General features: G+C 37.2%; 1 protein-coding gene and 1 long non-coding RNA gene across 9 annotated transcripts in view; one reads left to right on the top strand and one right to left on the bottom strand.

Moving 5' to 3' along the window:
• SNTG2 (syntrophin gamma 2) overlaps positions 1-15,377 on the bottom strand; it is a 271,731-nt gene that overhangs the window by 51,224 nt on the left and 205,130 nt on the right. For 7 of the 8 annotated variants that reach the window (XM_035322209.1, XM_035322211.1, XM_035322213.1 and 4 more), the window contains one exon: positions 10,222-10,260. The exons of the other annotated variant lie outside the window; for it this stretch is intronic. In XM_035322209.1, coding sequence (XP_035178100.1) covers positions 10,222-10,260 — 39 coding nt within the window. The remainder of the gene's footprint in view (positions 1-10,221; positions 10,261-15,377) is intronic. 8 annotated transcript variants of the gene reach the window in all.
• On the top strand, positions 2,100-14,630 carry LOC118164591. The gene is made up of 3 exons (XR_004749556.1): positions 2,100-2,110; positions 3,660-3,664; positions 14,523-14,630. It is a non-coding gene; the product is annotated as an uncharacterized LOC118164591 (long non-coding RNA).

The following is a 15,377-nucleotide window of genomic DNA, read 5'->3' as shown; positions in this document are numbered from 1 at the left end:
TGCATATTACCGCTGAAATACCTACCTAAGTGTTAAAGGTGCTAGTAGACAAAATAATGTAGTATTTCCTGATCTTTCTAAAAAACACTTACAAAATGAATGCCTCTATCAACTTGGTCCATATTTTTCTTAAACACAGATGTGAAAAAATTCAACAAATAGCACATTTGTAGATCAATTTTGAAGTCAGAGAAAAGTATCCCTGAAGAATATTAACTGAAGTCTAAGTACATATATATATTTAGGAAGAGAATTATAGTACAGCTAGAAGGCATAAAAGGTTTTTTTGTTTGCTTGCTTGTTTTAGAGTTTTTGTGTATTTAGGAGAAAAGCAGGGCTTGTGTTGATTTATATGCAGATTGCTGCACCAGACACGGAAAATTGAATGAGATACTCTCTAGGGGAAGAGGGAAAGTCAAGCTAGGTAACTGAAGAATGATTACTATTGAAAGATTTGTAGTGAGCTCAGTGAATTTAGAACTGTATTACTGTTATTTGGGATAAGAGGAAGGCAAACTAGAAAGTAAGTACTAATGACTATGAAAAAGAGGAAAAGCAAGTGTAAACCAAAACGATGAAGGAAAAGACACTCAAGAAGGAGAAATAAATAATTTGTTAAGATAGGAAATAAAGAAACAGGAGAAAATATAAAATTAAAAGAACAAGAGAAAGGACACTATACATGCGTAGAAAGTGAGAAACAAATGCAAGAATATTTGGAAGGAAAAAACAAAGAAAAAAAGAGTTCCAAATGTATACTTGTCTACAAAAACATAAAGCAGTAAAAAAATAAAGAAGGAAAATAGAATTTCCTTCTTCATAATCAATGTTTGCTTAAATTATGCATATATGCATATATATATTATGTATAAATGCATATTTTTATAGGGATACAAAACAAAAATCTAATATATTTTTTACTTTCTCTCCCCACACCTTTCTTATTGACAGATTTATTTAATGGTCATTTATTTAATGGTCATTTAGACCATGTGAGTGGACAAAGAATAACTATTCAGTTCCAGAAAAGTCTGTATGGAACAAAAGCAACCACGAGCAACCCAATACCAAACTGTTTGTGTTTCTTAAGTATGTAAGATTTTAATTGAGTCTCAGTATGTGGGTGGGATAAAAATTGTTCTGTTACTTGGATTGAAACCTGCCATTTGATTTCTTACAGAGTAATAAGGCATACCACTACAAACTGTCCCATTCTCAGCACAGCTTTCACCACTCTATTCCCATACTGCATAACCAATTTGAGACTACTATTTGAAACTGCATGGAAAATTACCCATACATCATCAATGTATTATTAAGTTTCTAGTGTGTTCTAAGATACTTTGCAAAAGTTCCTGTAGGAACAAAATGAGCAATAGCACTCATTATGAGGAGATAAAACAAGTCAGTAACAAAATATAATCCCATCATAGCAGATAAATGAAAGTTCTTATTTGCACTTATTGTTTTCCTACAGCAATAAAGCATCTTGATGCTGTGATGACTAGAAACTTAACATGTGTTACATTTAATAAAGCAATCGGTACATTTTTTGTATAGTACTTTTAGTTAAATGGTTAAGAAAAGTAAATGAAGCATAACACTCAAGAGCGAAATGAAGAAAGAAAATCAAGTAGATCTCTGATGTATGAAAAGTCAGAACAGATGGGTACACTCATGTAATTAAAGTGGGATACAACAGATGCCAGCTTGGTCTGCAAGTCAAGAACAAGTGTCGTACCATGAAGCATCGTGGAACAATACAAAATTAAGAAAGCGAAGAGAAGTACATCTTGAGGTAACACAAGTAGTTGCTTTTGGTCTTTCCAAAAACAGGTGGGTAGACTTGTTTTGAAAAGTTTACATATTGGGAAGAAAAAAAATATCTTATAGATTTTCTCTGTTTTTATCACCTTTTGTATTTGTATGCCTTTCACATATACAATGATCCACCCCCAACCCCCAAAAAAGGAATACTAGAAGTTTTGGTTAATGGTTACAAAATTTTTGCTATTCAAAACATAATGTTATAGATATGAAACCACAGAGCAACTTAGAGATGATGACACTCAGTGTTTTACATGCTCCAGCTTCAAAGCAAACTTTCTAAGTTCCAGCTAGGCACAGCTTGAACACCACAAATAGTGACATGTCTGTACTAAGACAAAGGAAACTATGAAGACTGATATGTATGTGAATTCATGCAGCTTCCCAAGAGTTAGCTGCTGATGCAAAATACGGATTCAGAGTACTTTGGGTAGTGAAAATTGCTTCACCTCTTTCTTGGTTTAACACGGAGGCTTGGAGAATTTGGGGCTGATGCCACTAACTTTTTCTCATAACTGTCTTGTTCAGGTTACAGTCCAAAACACAAAATTCTCTCTTGAAGACATGTAGTGGTAAATCTCCTTTGAAAAAAAAAGAAATCCTTCTTGAGTGCAACAGGCAGTGGTACCCCAATGCTCAGCTTTTATACTGTAGCTCAGTGTAATACTGCCCAAATACTGTCCTTGTGTTCTGTGGCCCTTCCACAGTGCATGGTTGCCTCTCATGTGAAAGGAATGCCTGGTGAGAATTGTAGATCAGCTGCCATGACTAAATGTCAGATATAACTGTCCTGTGAACAAGTGCAACCAAAATAAACAAAATGCACATCTCTACACAGTTAAGAATTTCTTAGCCCCTCTGTAAGACATCAAAGCAGCTCTGTCAGAGCCGACATTGTTCTCTTTGATGATATCTAAGGGCCTTTCTGGAAAGAAGATCCACACAAAATCAAATGCTGACAGAGGCCTCTGGAGGTCATCTAGTCCAACACCCTGCTTAAAGCCAATGTAAGTCAGTTTGCTCAGAGATCTGTCCAAATGAGTTTTGAGTATCAACATAAATAACATATAACATATGACATAACACAATTAGCATAATAGCAGGTGTTTTTTGTTTGTTTGTTTTTTGAATATCAAAGATGAAGATTCCATAGTCTCTCTGAGCAACCTGACCTGGTATTTGATCAAATTAACAAGTTTCAGTACTTGAACACATTCACATCTTCTCTTTCTGGAAGACCATATTTGTGTCTAAGTTAGTGAGCTGGATAGGAAGATGGTCAAGTTCCCTCACTGAATCTGGAGATCATTAAGAATGGCTATCACCAAAACAAGACTCATATTCTGTAAATGTTTTAAATCTAGTTGTAAATCCTTTTGCTTTTGGTTCAGTCAGTTCAGTTCAATGTTTCTCATATCAAACCCAAGTAGTTTTGCCTTGACTTCTTAACCTCTTCATTTGTGTTTTTCCTCCTATCTTTACTTGCTAGTTCTTCCAGTTACTGTGTTTCTCTGATATTTTCATGGAAATCATTCCACAGATTATGTCCTGCAAGAATTCAGAATTAATGAGCATTAACTGCACCTGAATCTGAATTTACTTTTGCTTAATTAGATTTAATTCTGTATTCATGCAGCACATTTGCTCCTTTTCTCTTTCCAAAAGCAACATTCGTATCAAGGTCAAGCTGATGGTCAAGTCTTATTTAACTATTGTAATTCTTATTTTTCTCTACTAGCAGATGCCTGGTTCTGTTATGATTCTCGTATTATACTAAATCAGTAGAACTATTTGTGCAGCAGAAACTGTCCAAACTAATTACAAACTGAAAGCTCAGGTACTTCATATTTGTTTGTTTTACATGTCTACTCTACATTTTAGTGACACTACAACAACAATAAAGTATACCTAAAATGCTATTCTCTTCTTCACCAAATAAAGACTCAATGTGTTTGTTCTGCCATTTTGGAAAAAAAATATATATTTGAAACTACATTTGTTGCAAAGGAATCCTCAAAGAAGAAAATGCAAACTGAAAATGAGTCTCAGCTTCCTTCTGCATGCGATTCCCCCAAACAATCACGACAGTTCTGCTTAAAATTGTGTTAAAATAATTTTAATTGGAGAATCATCCTGAAGGAGAAGGACTGATCTCATAGTGTTAATCCAGTGAAATAGCATCTCTATGATATTGAGTGGAAAAGCAGTGTGTTCTAAAAGCTGTTAAGAGCGTACTCTAAATTCTTTCTGACAATCCACAAGGCAGAAATATAGCGAAAAGGAGAATAAAGAACAATTGTTATTTATTCAATTTTCAGATGTATTATAACAGCCAAAGAAGACAGCTTAACCAGAAAACATGACTTTTAACTGAAGACAGAATTACATTGTTCCATGCACTGCCAGACACACCATAGATCCAGCTGAATGTTAGAAGACGCAGTCAACACATTAGGGTAAGGCACAATACTTATATACACTCCTCTGTACATTTTAACTTAAATAGGATTAAGTTTCTTTCATCTGACCCATTCTAGAGCTTCTAGAATCCAGTGTTTACAAGTCTTACAACTTTGAAGAGAAATCTAATATAAACTATTTAATTAACACTCAAAAATGGAACATATAAACAGCATGGATGCACTGAGAAACATGTTTTAGAGAACAGTGTGTTCAGAAATACAACCATGGTATTCAGAATTGGTATTCAATATTAAGGCTTGTTTTTTTTTCCAGAAAGTTTGGCAAATCTCTTGATTTTTTTTTTTTTGATTTTTTTTTTTATCTGCATCCTCTCTAAAATCAGTATAGTAGTAATTATTATTTACCTCACAGAGGCACTACATATTAGCTAACTGACTATAGGTTGAAAAGTTCAAGTGCTTTGAAGTGGTGCTTAGAACAAGTTGTATTTTCAGTGAAAGAATCTCTGAAGCAGATCAAGAGAATTTCATTAGGAATTGCATAACTGACCTCCCATACAAATACATTTAAAACAATTACCAAAGAAGTAACCTTTACATTGTTACTTTATGCTTGAAGAAATTTAGTCCTGTTTCTTTTCTACTGGTGTAAATTGTAAAGCTATTGTTTGCAAGAATTTAATTTCTCTGTATGAACAAATAGGAGAAAAAAAAATATTGGCATATAATTTTAAAACTTTTTTTTTTCTTTTTTTTTTTTTTGGGGGGGGGGGGGGGGGGGGGAGGGATAAAGATGGAAAATTGATCTTACAGGAGTATGTGCAGGACTTCTTTTAATCTGCAGCATGAAGCCAAGAGAAAATGTTCATGGTATACCCGGGGCAGCAGTTCTGCTATAAGGAACAAACCCTCCATATCTGGTAAGTTCCTTATTTTAGAATTAGGATTCATATAATCATCAAAAACAGAGAGGAAAGGAGGCTTCTGAGAAATTCAGTAAATTACGTCTCTGCAATGCAGGTCTAATGATATCTATTTTGTTTGTAAGAGATACTTCCTTATTGGCCGAAGAATCTCAAGTAGAAGGGCCTTCAAAATTTCTCCCAGGATCTCCCATAAATTTATTAGTTTTACAAGTAATGAGGAAATCTATTCCTCATGTCTAACATGAATCACCATTACCATGTAAGAGTTTTTACACTGGCCTGACATTAAACTGATGAAGTAATAATTTGAGAAACTGCTGGACATTGTGTATAGTGCGAAGCAAAAAGTGGTTGGCCATAATGGTGTAAACTAGCAGGTGAAATATATGGATAGGAAGTACAGGAACTCAATTTGAGAGATGAATGTCAAAAAGATAGTGAAAAACGGGGGCTGGTTTACTGATGGTTGGTGCTAGTATCACAGCCAAAAGCTGTAATACTCCAATAAGCATGTAAAATCATAAAAAATAAGTAGCAACAGAAAGATTAAAATTTGGCTGAGTTACTTTTCTTTGGAGGGGGAGGAAGGGAAAAAAAAGAAAAAAAGGAAAAAAAAAGAAAGAAAAGAAAAAAAAGAAAAAAAAAAAAAAGAGGTAAAAGAGGTAGAGGTAGATAATCTGTGTGAATGGGGCTTCTGGAAGGTCTGGCTGACCAGCCCTGTACCTATTACAACAGGCTGATGTAAAAATAAACCGTATTAGTAAATCTGTTGTTTTCTTGACCATCTATCTCACTGGTTTCTGCAGTCAGGAATCAGTGAGGTGTCCCCTCCACTCTACCTGCAAATGCTAGCAATGCAATGGAAGATGGCCCAAAGCTCACTAACGGAATTTGCCTCTCCACATGCTTTTCAAGTATTTTCCAGTAAACACCTTTCCAGTTGTTCCTGTGGCCTCTGACATACATTTGCTGATTATACTTGCTTACATGCTGTACTGTAATTGACTTCCACCCTGTTTTTCAGACTCATTTTTCAATATGTCAAGATCATTCTTATGTCTAGTGCTATTCTTTAAAGCCTCAAGTCTGCAAAATTAATAGGATTACTTTTGTTAATACACCATAAATAAAATATTCAAGAGAACTGGATCCAGGACAGGTCTTTTCAGGACTTCTGGTCAATACATCATTCAGTTTTGAAAGTGAACCATTTATACCTATTATTGGATTATCTAACAAAGTTTGTACAACCAAATCTTGATAACACTTGTTTAAAATATTGTTGTGTCAAGAAATGTCATAAGCCTTACTGAAATCAAGATATTTTGCAGAAACACCTGTCACCCATGTCACCCATCCACACGAGGAAATTAGATTGGTTGTCACTATTTATTCTTGACAAATCCTTCAGGGCAGTCACTCATCTGTTATCTCAGATGCATACAAATATTTTACTTATTTATTTTAAATTTCTTTCTAGTGATTGATGTTAAATTGACTAGATTATAATTCTATTGTTTTTCTTTCTTTTCCATTTACAGCCATGTTTTACCCTTGCTAGTCTTTTGGTATGTCACCCTGCAAACATACTTTTTTCAAGCATGATAACCGCAAAAGGAGGTCAAAGGACAACATTGGACTGCTACTTTGAGTGGATAGTCACCTTACAAGTAAGAAAGGGGAAAAGGTGGAGGCATTTAAAAAAAATTAAAAAAAAGTAACTTTATATCTGTGGTCACTGAAATTGTAAAGAATCAATTGTATCAGTGTAACACTCACATCCATGGTGTCTGGCAAGATTCACCTCAGAGAGCTGAAAGAATTGGTGGATGTTATAGTTGGACCCCTCTCAAGCATTTACCAAAGGGTGCAGTCTGAGGAGGTCTCTGCTGACTGGAAGCTAGCCAGCTGTCCAGTCTGGAGAAAAGAAGTCTGAGAGGTGACCTCACTGCCATCTATGAATTCCTGAGGAGAGGAAGTGAAGTGGAGAGGGAGGTACCCATCCCTTCTTCCTGGTAACCAATGATAGAATGTGCTGGAATGGCACAAAGCTGTGCCATAGGAGGTTCAGACTGGACGTTAGGAAAAATTTCCATACTGTAAGGGTGGTCCAACATTGGACCAGGCTTCCTAGCAACGTGGTTGATGTTCCAGGCCTGTCAATGTTCAAGAGGCTTTTGAACAAGGCCCTTGCTATAGGCTTTAACTTTTGATTAGCCCTGAAGAGGTCAGGCAGTTGGACTAGATGATCTATGAAGGTCCCTTCCAACTGAACTATTCTATTCTATTCTAAATTTCTTGAAATATCTTGATTGTAGCTCTGAGATTACTTTGACCAGTCTTTCAAATACCACCAGGCACAAATATCACCAAAACTTTCTTTCATATTATAATCTGAGATTTTACTATTTTTGCTATTACTAATTGCAAGAAAAACCTGTTGCAGTTGACATTCTTAGTGAAGGCTGACTTCTGATATGCTGAGTAGAAAACAAACAATTTTATTTCTCTTCTTCCAATGAATGCACTTTGAGGGTAATTTTTTGTTACCTATTTATCCCTTGCTGGTGCATCATTGTTTCTAGATTTCATTTTCTGTATGATTTCCTCCAGAGGTCAATGAAGAGCTCATGATCTAGGCATCTGACTCTTTCTTTATGGAAGACATATGGCAGAAACAACAACATAAAATGATTCAAACCTCAGTTAATTCAATTACTGTGTTACTGCAGTCTTTGCAAGCCTTGACTGTAAAGGCCAATGAATAATTCTGGTGAAGTATCTCTGCAGTGAAAACAGATTCACAATCATTTTATGGGTTGGCAGAGATACAGATGTGAAACATCGGTATAATTTAGTGGGAGTTTCACAACTACATGGCTGCAGATGCAGAATGCATTGTCTCTGAGATACCACCATGCACAAGCCTGCTAAAAAAACACAAGAGCTTGACCAAGACTCTAAACTTAAGGGATCTCACAATGCTCTAAATTACAGACTTTTATAAATACTGAAATCCTCACAATCACTACGGAAGAAAAATTAAATATACAGATGCATACATAGGTAGGGAGTTCACTTTTTCCTTCAACTAAAAAAATTCAAAACAAACGAGGAAAGAGACATCACTGGAAGCTGGAAAAGCCTGTTTCATAGCATAAGAATAAAATATATAGTCTTAAATAATATCTGATCAATACTTTCCTATTTCTACCAAGAAGAAACCATATTATTTTAGTGGAGGACAGATAATGCTCTCAAGTCTCTAGAGCACTGTAATAAATTATATCAGGCAGAATCAAAACTGATAGTATTTGTAGAATGGTGACTGTCAACAGCCTTTGTACTCAATAAAATAATGTACAAACTGGCTCAATCCCCCTCTATCCTTGTGGAGCACCAATATTCTCTAAAAGTATCCAATGCCTAGATGTTATCTGAGATCTATACAGGTTTTGTATACAGAGAGCCACAGCTTTAGCAGTGGTATTTACTGAACACCTTGTAATTTCTTGTAATTTCTGTATATATGTTAAATCCTTGTAGTAGACTAACTAGTATGGCATGGCTTAGGGTAACTCTCCACACAAGAGAATAATCCATTGTTGCTGCTGTCAGTCCTGCCTTAAATTTTCAGTTCCTGAAATTAAAGTTCTAATTGTATCTTATTTTGCTTTCATATTCTGCATGGAAGAAGTGGGATAAGTACTACCTAATTTTAGGCACCTACCTTAGATGATAAGCTAAGAGGCTACTCTTCTTAGGACTCCATTAGAGCAAAGAGAGAGAAAAGACTCTTATAAAGACTGATTTTAAGCACCAATATCAAGCGCTACATTTGAGCAACTCTCAGGAAGAGAATAATTTTATGCACTGATTATGTGGGTAGTTTATGGACACTAACCTGTGTTTTTTAATTTAGGTGTCATGGTTTTGGCTGGGACAGAGTTACTTTTCTTTGTAGAGGCTTGTACGATGCTGTATTTTGGATTTTTTTTTAATGAAAATAATGGCAATAATACATCGATGCTTTAGTCATTGCTGAGCAGTGCTTACATAGAGCCAAGGACTTTCCTGCTCCTTTTCTGCAGCAAGAAGGCTGGGGGTGCACCAGGAGCTGGGAGGGGACACAGCCAGGACAGCTGGCCAAGGCTGGCCAAAGGGATGTCCCACAGTGTGTGGCATCATGCTCAGCAATAACATCCGGGGGAAAGAAGGAGGAAGAGGGGTATGTTGGGAGTGATGGTGTTTGTCTTCCCAAGAAACCATTTGGCGTGATGAGTCCTGCTTCCCTGGGAGTGGCTGACTCCTGCCTGCCAATGGGAAGCAGCGACTGAATTCCTTGGTTTGCTTTGATTGCACACATCGCTAGTACACTGTCTTTATCTCAACCCATGAGCTCTTGCACTTTTACCTTTCCAATTCTCTTCCCCATCCTACCTGGGGATAGTGAGCAAGTGGCTGGGTGGTGCTAAGCTGCCTGCCGGGGCTAAACCAGAACATTAGGAAATCAAATTAGGTAGTTAGGGTTGGATCGTATGATTGTCCTCAAAAAAAAAAAAAAAAAATGTAAAGAAGTAAGAAGGCTTCCCAGTGTGGTAAATTCACTTGAGTCTTTGGGACATTTGACTAGCTGGAGCAGAAGCAATATCTCACCAGGCTGAGCTCTGCAAATCCCAAACAAATGCTCATGGCAAACATGTAATCTGCACAGCTTGATATATCCAAAACAGACTGGTTTCTTAATGCACTGCTTGGCTATCTGTGCATGATATGCAATGTAAATACAGAGTTAACTTGTCAGACTCACTGCAATTATACTGCATGCAAACACACAGTATGCTTTCCACAACATGGTTGTAATTTACGTTGCCCCCACTCTTTCATGTATATATATTATGCACTAAAAAGGACAATTCAGAACTTAAAAACACGGAAAACATGGTTTTATAATTTGCAAATGGGCTAAATGTGTCCATGTAAACTCTAAAATTTTGCAGCTAAACAAGAATTAGAAAAAATTGTTAAAATAATGAAAGTCTTACCTGGTCTGAGGGAGAACAGCATTTATTTGCCATTTTCATCTATGAAACAGAGATGGAATTATACTCAGAGTTATTAATATGCTGATATGAAGAGTTTCTATGATGCAATTAACATTGAGGTAGCTATTGAACACTGTATTAACACTTTCAAATTATAAGAAAATAAATAGTTCCATGCACAAATACTGTATTTTTACTATTATATTAAGTTTACAAAACAAAAGACTGGAAATCTTTTATCTGAGATTTCATGAAATCCTTCATAACGATTTGCATTTATGAATTTAACTTTTCCACTCCGGGTAAAAATATTATACTGACCTGTAGACACCTCACTTATGAAAACAAATGCCATAGTGCATATGACATGTTTAAAGACGAAGGGAATATTGCTTAGAATTTCCTTTAGTTTATTGTCAGTATAAAGTTACATATCTTTCTTCTCACTGTTCAAATAAGAGGCCTGCTGATTTTAGATTTTCTTTGGCAGTCATAGCTTCCACAGATGAGTGGTGGACAAATCCTGGCAGATATTCCCTTCTTTAAAGTGAAATATTAGTAAGTGTAGTAATGAAATGGAATAAGACTAAGTGACTGTATATATAGACTCCTTTACATGCAGGGTTATAAGCTGGAAAGAGTCACGCAACTGATAAACATTTCCAAAGGATCTTGTCATTGCACAGCCTATTTTGTAACAAATGAAAGGTTTGTGATAAATACCAAAAGCTACAATTATGCATAGGAAAAGCTATAATTTCGACAGAAAAAGAGCAGAAGAAATCCAGGGCCCTCTCTTGTATCCTGACAAGAGCAGATTTGAAAGATCAAATCCGCAGAAAAGCAGAGCATGTCTGTAGTCATGTAGCTTAGTAAATACAGTGACACCATTACCTGTTATGGTGAGTCAATTCTGGACAACAGCTGAGGGCCCGCACAGCTGCCCTCTCACTTCCCCTTTCCAGCAGGAATAGGGAGAGAATAGGAACAGGAAAAGCAAGAAGACTTGTGGGTCAAGATAAAGTATATTTAATAGGTGAAGAAAAAAAAAAAAAAAAGTGATGTAAAGGCAATTCCTCACCACCTCCTACAAGACCAATGGCCAGTCTGCCAGCAACAGTCACCAGGGAAGACAAATGCCCACCTTCTTCTGCTCCCACAGCTTTACTGCTGAGCACAATGATGATGGTATGGAATACCTTTTTGGCCAATTTGCGTCTGCTGTCCCAGCTGTTCCAAATTTCTTGCCCATCCCTCACTGAGGGGTGGAGGGGGTCAGAGTAAGAAAAAGAGAAAGCCTTGATGTCCTGCAAGCACCGCTCAGCAACAGAAAAAAAAAAAACCACTTTTGAGATATCAACACTGTTTTAGCCACAAATGCAAAGCACAGCACCACAACGGCTGCTATTAAGAATGTTAATTCCATCCCAGCCACACCAAGCACATCTTAAGAGACCAACAGGCTTTATGCGAATGACAGAAGCCTCAAACTATGTAAGGGTTTGTCTTGACTTGTCTTGGGCTGTCGGAAGCTGTTTTACAGCTTGTTTAGCGATAAAATAACAATATAATGACCATTAGACTATTGCCTATTTTGTTTTAGCAAAGTACAATTGTAGGATGTAATGATATAAATGTGTATATATACACTTGTAATTAATGGATGGCAAAAACAAGTTATTCTGTGTAGTTACCCATGGCTGCAAACAAAATAGCCTTAGAACACAATGCGATATAGAGGAATTTAAGATGACAGCAGGAGCCTTCACTTTATGGACACAGGCAGATATAAAGGCTCAGGCCTATATGAAGTCATCAGTCATCCCTAACGCATCATGGGCCACCAAGACTTCTTCCCCATGCACTCCCTTTTTCAGCCTGTTTGAATGGAATTGTTTGCTTGAATGGTGCAGGTGTGCTAGTGGGACCAGACAGGTAGGGGTAACTGATGAACTTCACAAGTGCCTTCCAACCTTGGCCATTCTGTGATTCTGTGCTGGGAGAGCCTGCCAGCCCCTCAGAGGGGTTCTGCCATGCTCTGCACCACCTCCCCACCACCCTGGAGGAGGAATAGGGATAACCACAACAGGCAGGGCACAGCCTGCAGGTGTGGGCGCAAGTACCATAGCACAGACAAGGACAAAAGGAGGGGACTGGAGCTGACAGGCAGCCACCAAGCAAAGCAGGGATTCCCAACACGTCTCCTCACAGCTCCCCCACACAGCTCTGCCCACACTGGTCTGGTTTAGTGAGTGGCCTGATCCTACTGGCCTAATCCTGAGCATTTGTGCAGGACATAATGAAAAGGCACATGGAACCCTGTAACATCAGGAGGAATGCCATCACACCCTGCCCAGCTTCAGCTACAGCTTGTCTCCAGTGCTTCAGAGACAAATACACACACAGAGTAACTACACAGAAGCCAAGCTATATAAACGTAATACATTATTTCTATGCAGGTGACCACAGACATGCTAAGCAGTAAGACTACAATAATATAAAATGGTGCACATAAGCAGGGCTAGCAGTGATCCTGTCTCCTTCACCTGCCTCTCTGGCTCAGTTCAAACTCCTTAAGCTCCATATATAACAGATATGGTTTTTCTTATCTTACTTTTTATTATATTGTGTTCAGATGTGCCTGGAAAATTGAGTGTGAGACTCGATTTTCTGGATGCAGTTTTTCTGGAGAATGAGGGAAGAGTACTGTGAAGAACATCTTCACCACCAGTTCAGCTTCCTGTTGGTACAGGCAATAGGAAAGAATGCTTTGGACCCCACAGCTTTTCACTGTACCGACTTAGGTCATTCAAAGCAGGGATGGCTGCAGCCCTAATGTGGGGCTGTAAGGAGAGGAAAGAACTCCTTCTGCACCATGTTACCTCTCAAGGAGAGAGAAGTATGCACTCTGCACTTTGCCCAGCACCACATGCACTCTACATTCTTCCACAGCTGGTGCATTGAGACAGGAATACAAATGGAGTAGGCTACACCTTGCTGGGACTGCATTAATATTCAGCACTGCAGTATAGTAACGGGAGCTGGAGACAAGAGAGCTAAAACCAAAATCCTGGATCTGCAAAGACTGCAGGCAGTTAGGAAAAGGAAGCATAAAGCAACTGTAATTACTACACTGCTTTAAATAAATACATACAGGGCAGGAACAGAATGGGGATGAAATCATTCAGAACCACATGGTTAAACTCAAATATTTCCTAGGCTGGGATTTATCTCACTTAATTTTGGCAATCTAAAAAAAAAAAAAAGAAAAAGTTTTACATCTAATATACCTATACTCCATTTCTAGCGAGCAAAGAGAAAAAAAAAAAAAAAGATTTTGACAGGTACTTTTTTTTTTTTAAATGGGTAACAGAGGGTTATATGCAACTGCTTATTGTTTGGCTAAATGTAGGTAATGTGATTCCTAGCCTTACTGACACACCCTTCTTTACACCCTCAATGGCTTGATTTGTGATACTTTAAAATGGGAATTTATGAGTTAAACAAAACAAAACAAAACAAAAAGGCAGCAGAGAAATACCAAGGTTTTATACCACCAGTAGATTTTTTTTTTTTTTTGTAATAATTGAGACAGTCAAATTTTTGTTTCCTACATATGGTAGACACCCAAGGATGTTGTTTCCATCTACAGGTACTCCACATATTGCTGTATAAATCTTTCTTTTTTATATGCAAGTTCAAAACTCCTAGTTCACAAGTCTCTCCCTAGCCAAACAGAAACTTCACTTTGATATACAGTATCACTTAGATATACCTGTACATGAAGGCATGACAGAAAATGCTTAACGCTACAACATATGCAATTAAAACAGGTGTTGAAGACAAATATCCCTGTTTTGAAAACAAATTTTAAGTTTCTACCACCCTCCAATGAAGCTGATAGAATGATTAAAAAAAATAAAAATGATACAGTAGGACTACTGTATCTAAACTCATTTTCTTACCTACTTATGATTTATTCAACTACTTGTGATTAAAATACTGAAAAATGACACCTTTAAAATGCACCAAAAAATAATAAGAAAGTTATAAATACAAGAAATAAGTTTCAGTAATGCAAATGAACTGGCAGCATTAAGTTTATGTTTCCGCATATCATTACTATATTAATGTTCAGTGTTATATCTGAAAGAAAACAAAACCTATGAGAAAAGCTTCATATATTTATAGCTTGTACTTGAATGGTGCAAAACAGAGAAATACCAATTATTCCAACTTGTGAAGAACTTCCCCCGCACAGCACTGCTGCTGCACCCTACAAAAAAATTTTTTTTTGGTAGCAAATAAGAACAGGAATAGTGCAATGCAGATGCACATTCAGACTGAGTTGTCCCTGTGCTTTTCAATTCATCATGGCAGCTTCACTGGCAGTTTCTGTTCCCTTTATCCCCTCAGCTTCTTCAGCTGCACTTGCTTCTGTGGGAAAAAAGGTGCACAAAAAAGTAAATGTGAGGTCCTGATTCACCTCTGTTATTTTCTTCCACCAAAGGTAAATGTGAAGAGCTTGGAGAACATTGAGAAGATTGGGGATCATATCACAAAGGAAGGAGATGGGGAAATTTCACACTGGCAGAAAAGTATGTGAAATAGAAGAATGTGAACTGAACGGTGAATAATTTCTGGCAAGAGTCCTTAGAAAAAAGTAATCCCTACTGCTTCTAAAGCTCACAATTACAAGGAGTTTTTCCTAGCTAAACATACAAGACATGTATCAGAAAGGAGGGTTGAAAAGACACCCTTACATGTTTCTGCACGTTGCAATATTCCCCATACTCCTCTGTCTTGTAAGAATTATCACTCTGCAGGTTGGTACCAGAATCATTATTTCTCATTTACTGAGTAACGCTTTCTAGATATGCTAGCATCCAGGGGTGGCGTTCTTATGCAGTGATGACTCCTCACATCTTCACTATTGAAAGACAACTCCTCCTTTACACTTGATCCCCAGAGAGCTTGCCTTTGCAAAGAAGTTAGATGTTTCAGTACTTCAAAAAAGTAGTCTGACATTAACAGAAGTGTCACATTGTGGCAGAGTTATTTTTATACTGCCTACATTAGGATTATCTTCTGGCATCAGCAGGAGATCTGACAGAGCTGCCAGTTGCTGAATGAGACTGTATTATTGTAAAGTGGCA

The sequence above is a fragment of the Oxyura jamaicensis genome, chromosome 3 (assembly GCF_011077185.1).
Source record: "Oxyura jamaicensis isolate SHBP4307 breed ruddy duck chromosome 3, BPBGC_Ojam_1.0, whole genome shotgun sequence".
NCBI lineage: Eukaryota > Metazoa > Chordata > Aves > Anseriformes > Anatidae > Oxyura > Oxyura jamaicensis.
Note: the sequence above shows the minus strand (reverse complement) of the source record. Positions and strands in the feature narration are given on the sequence as shown.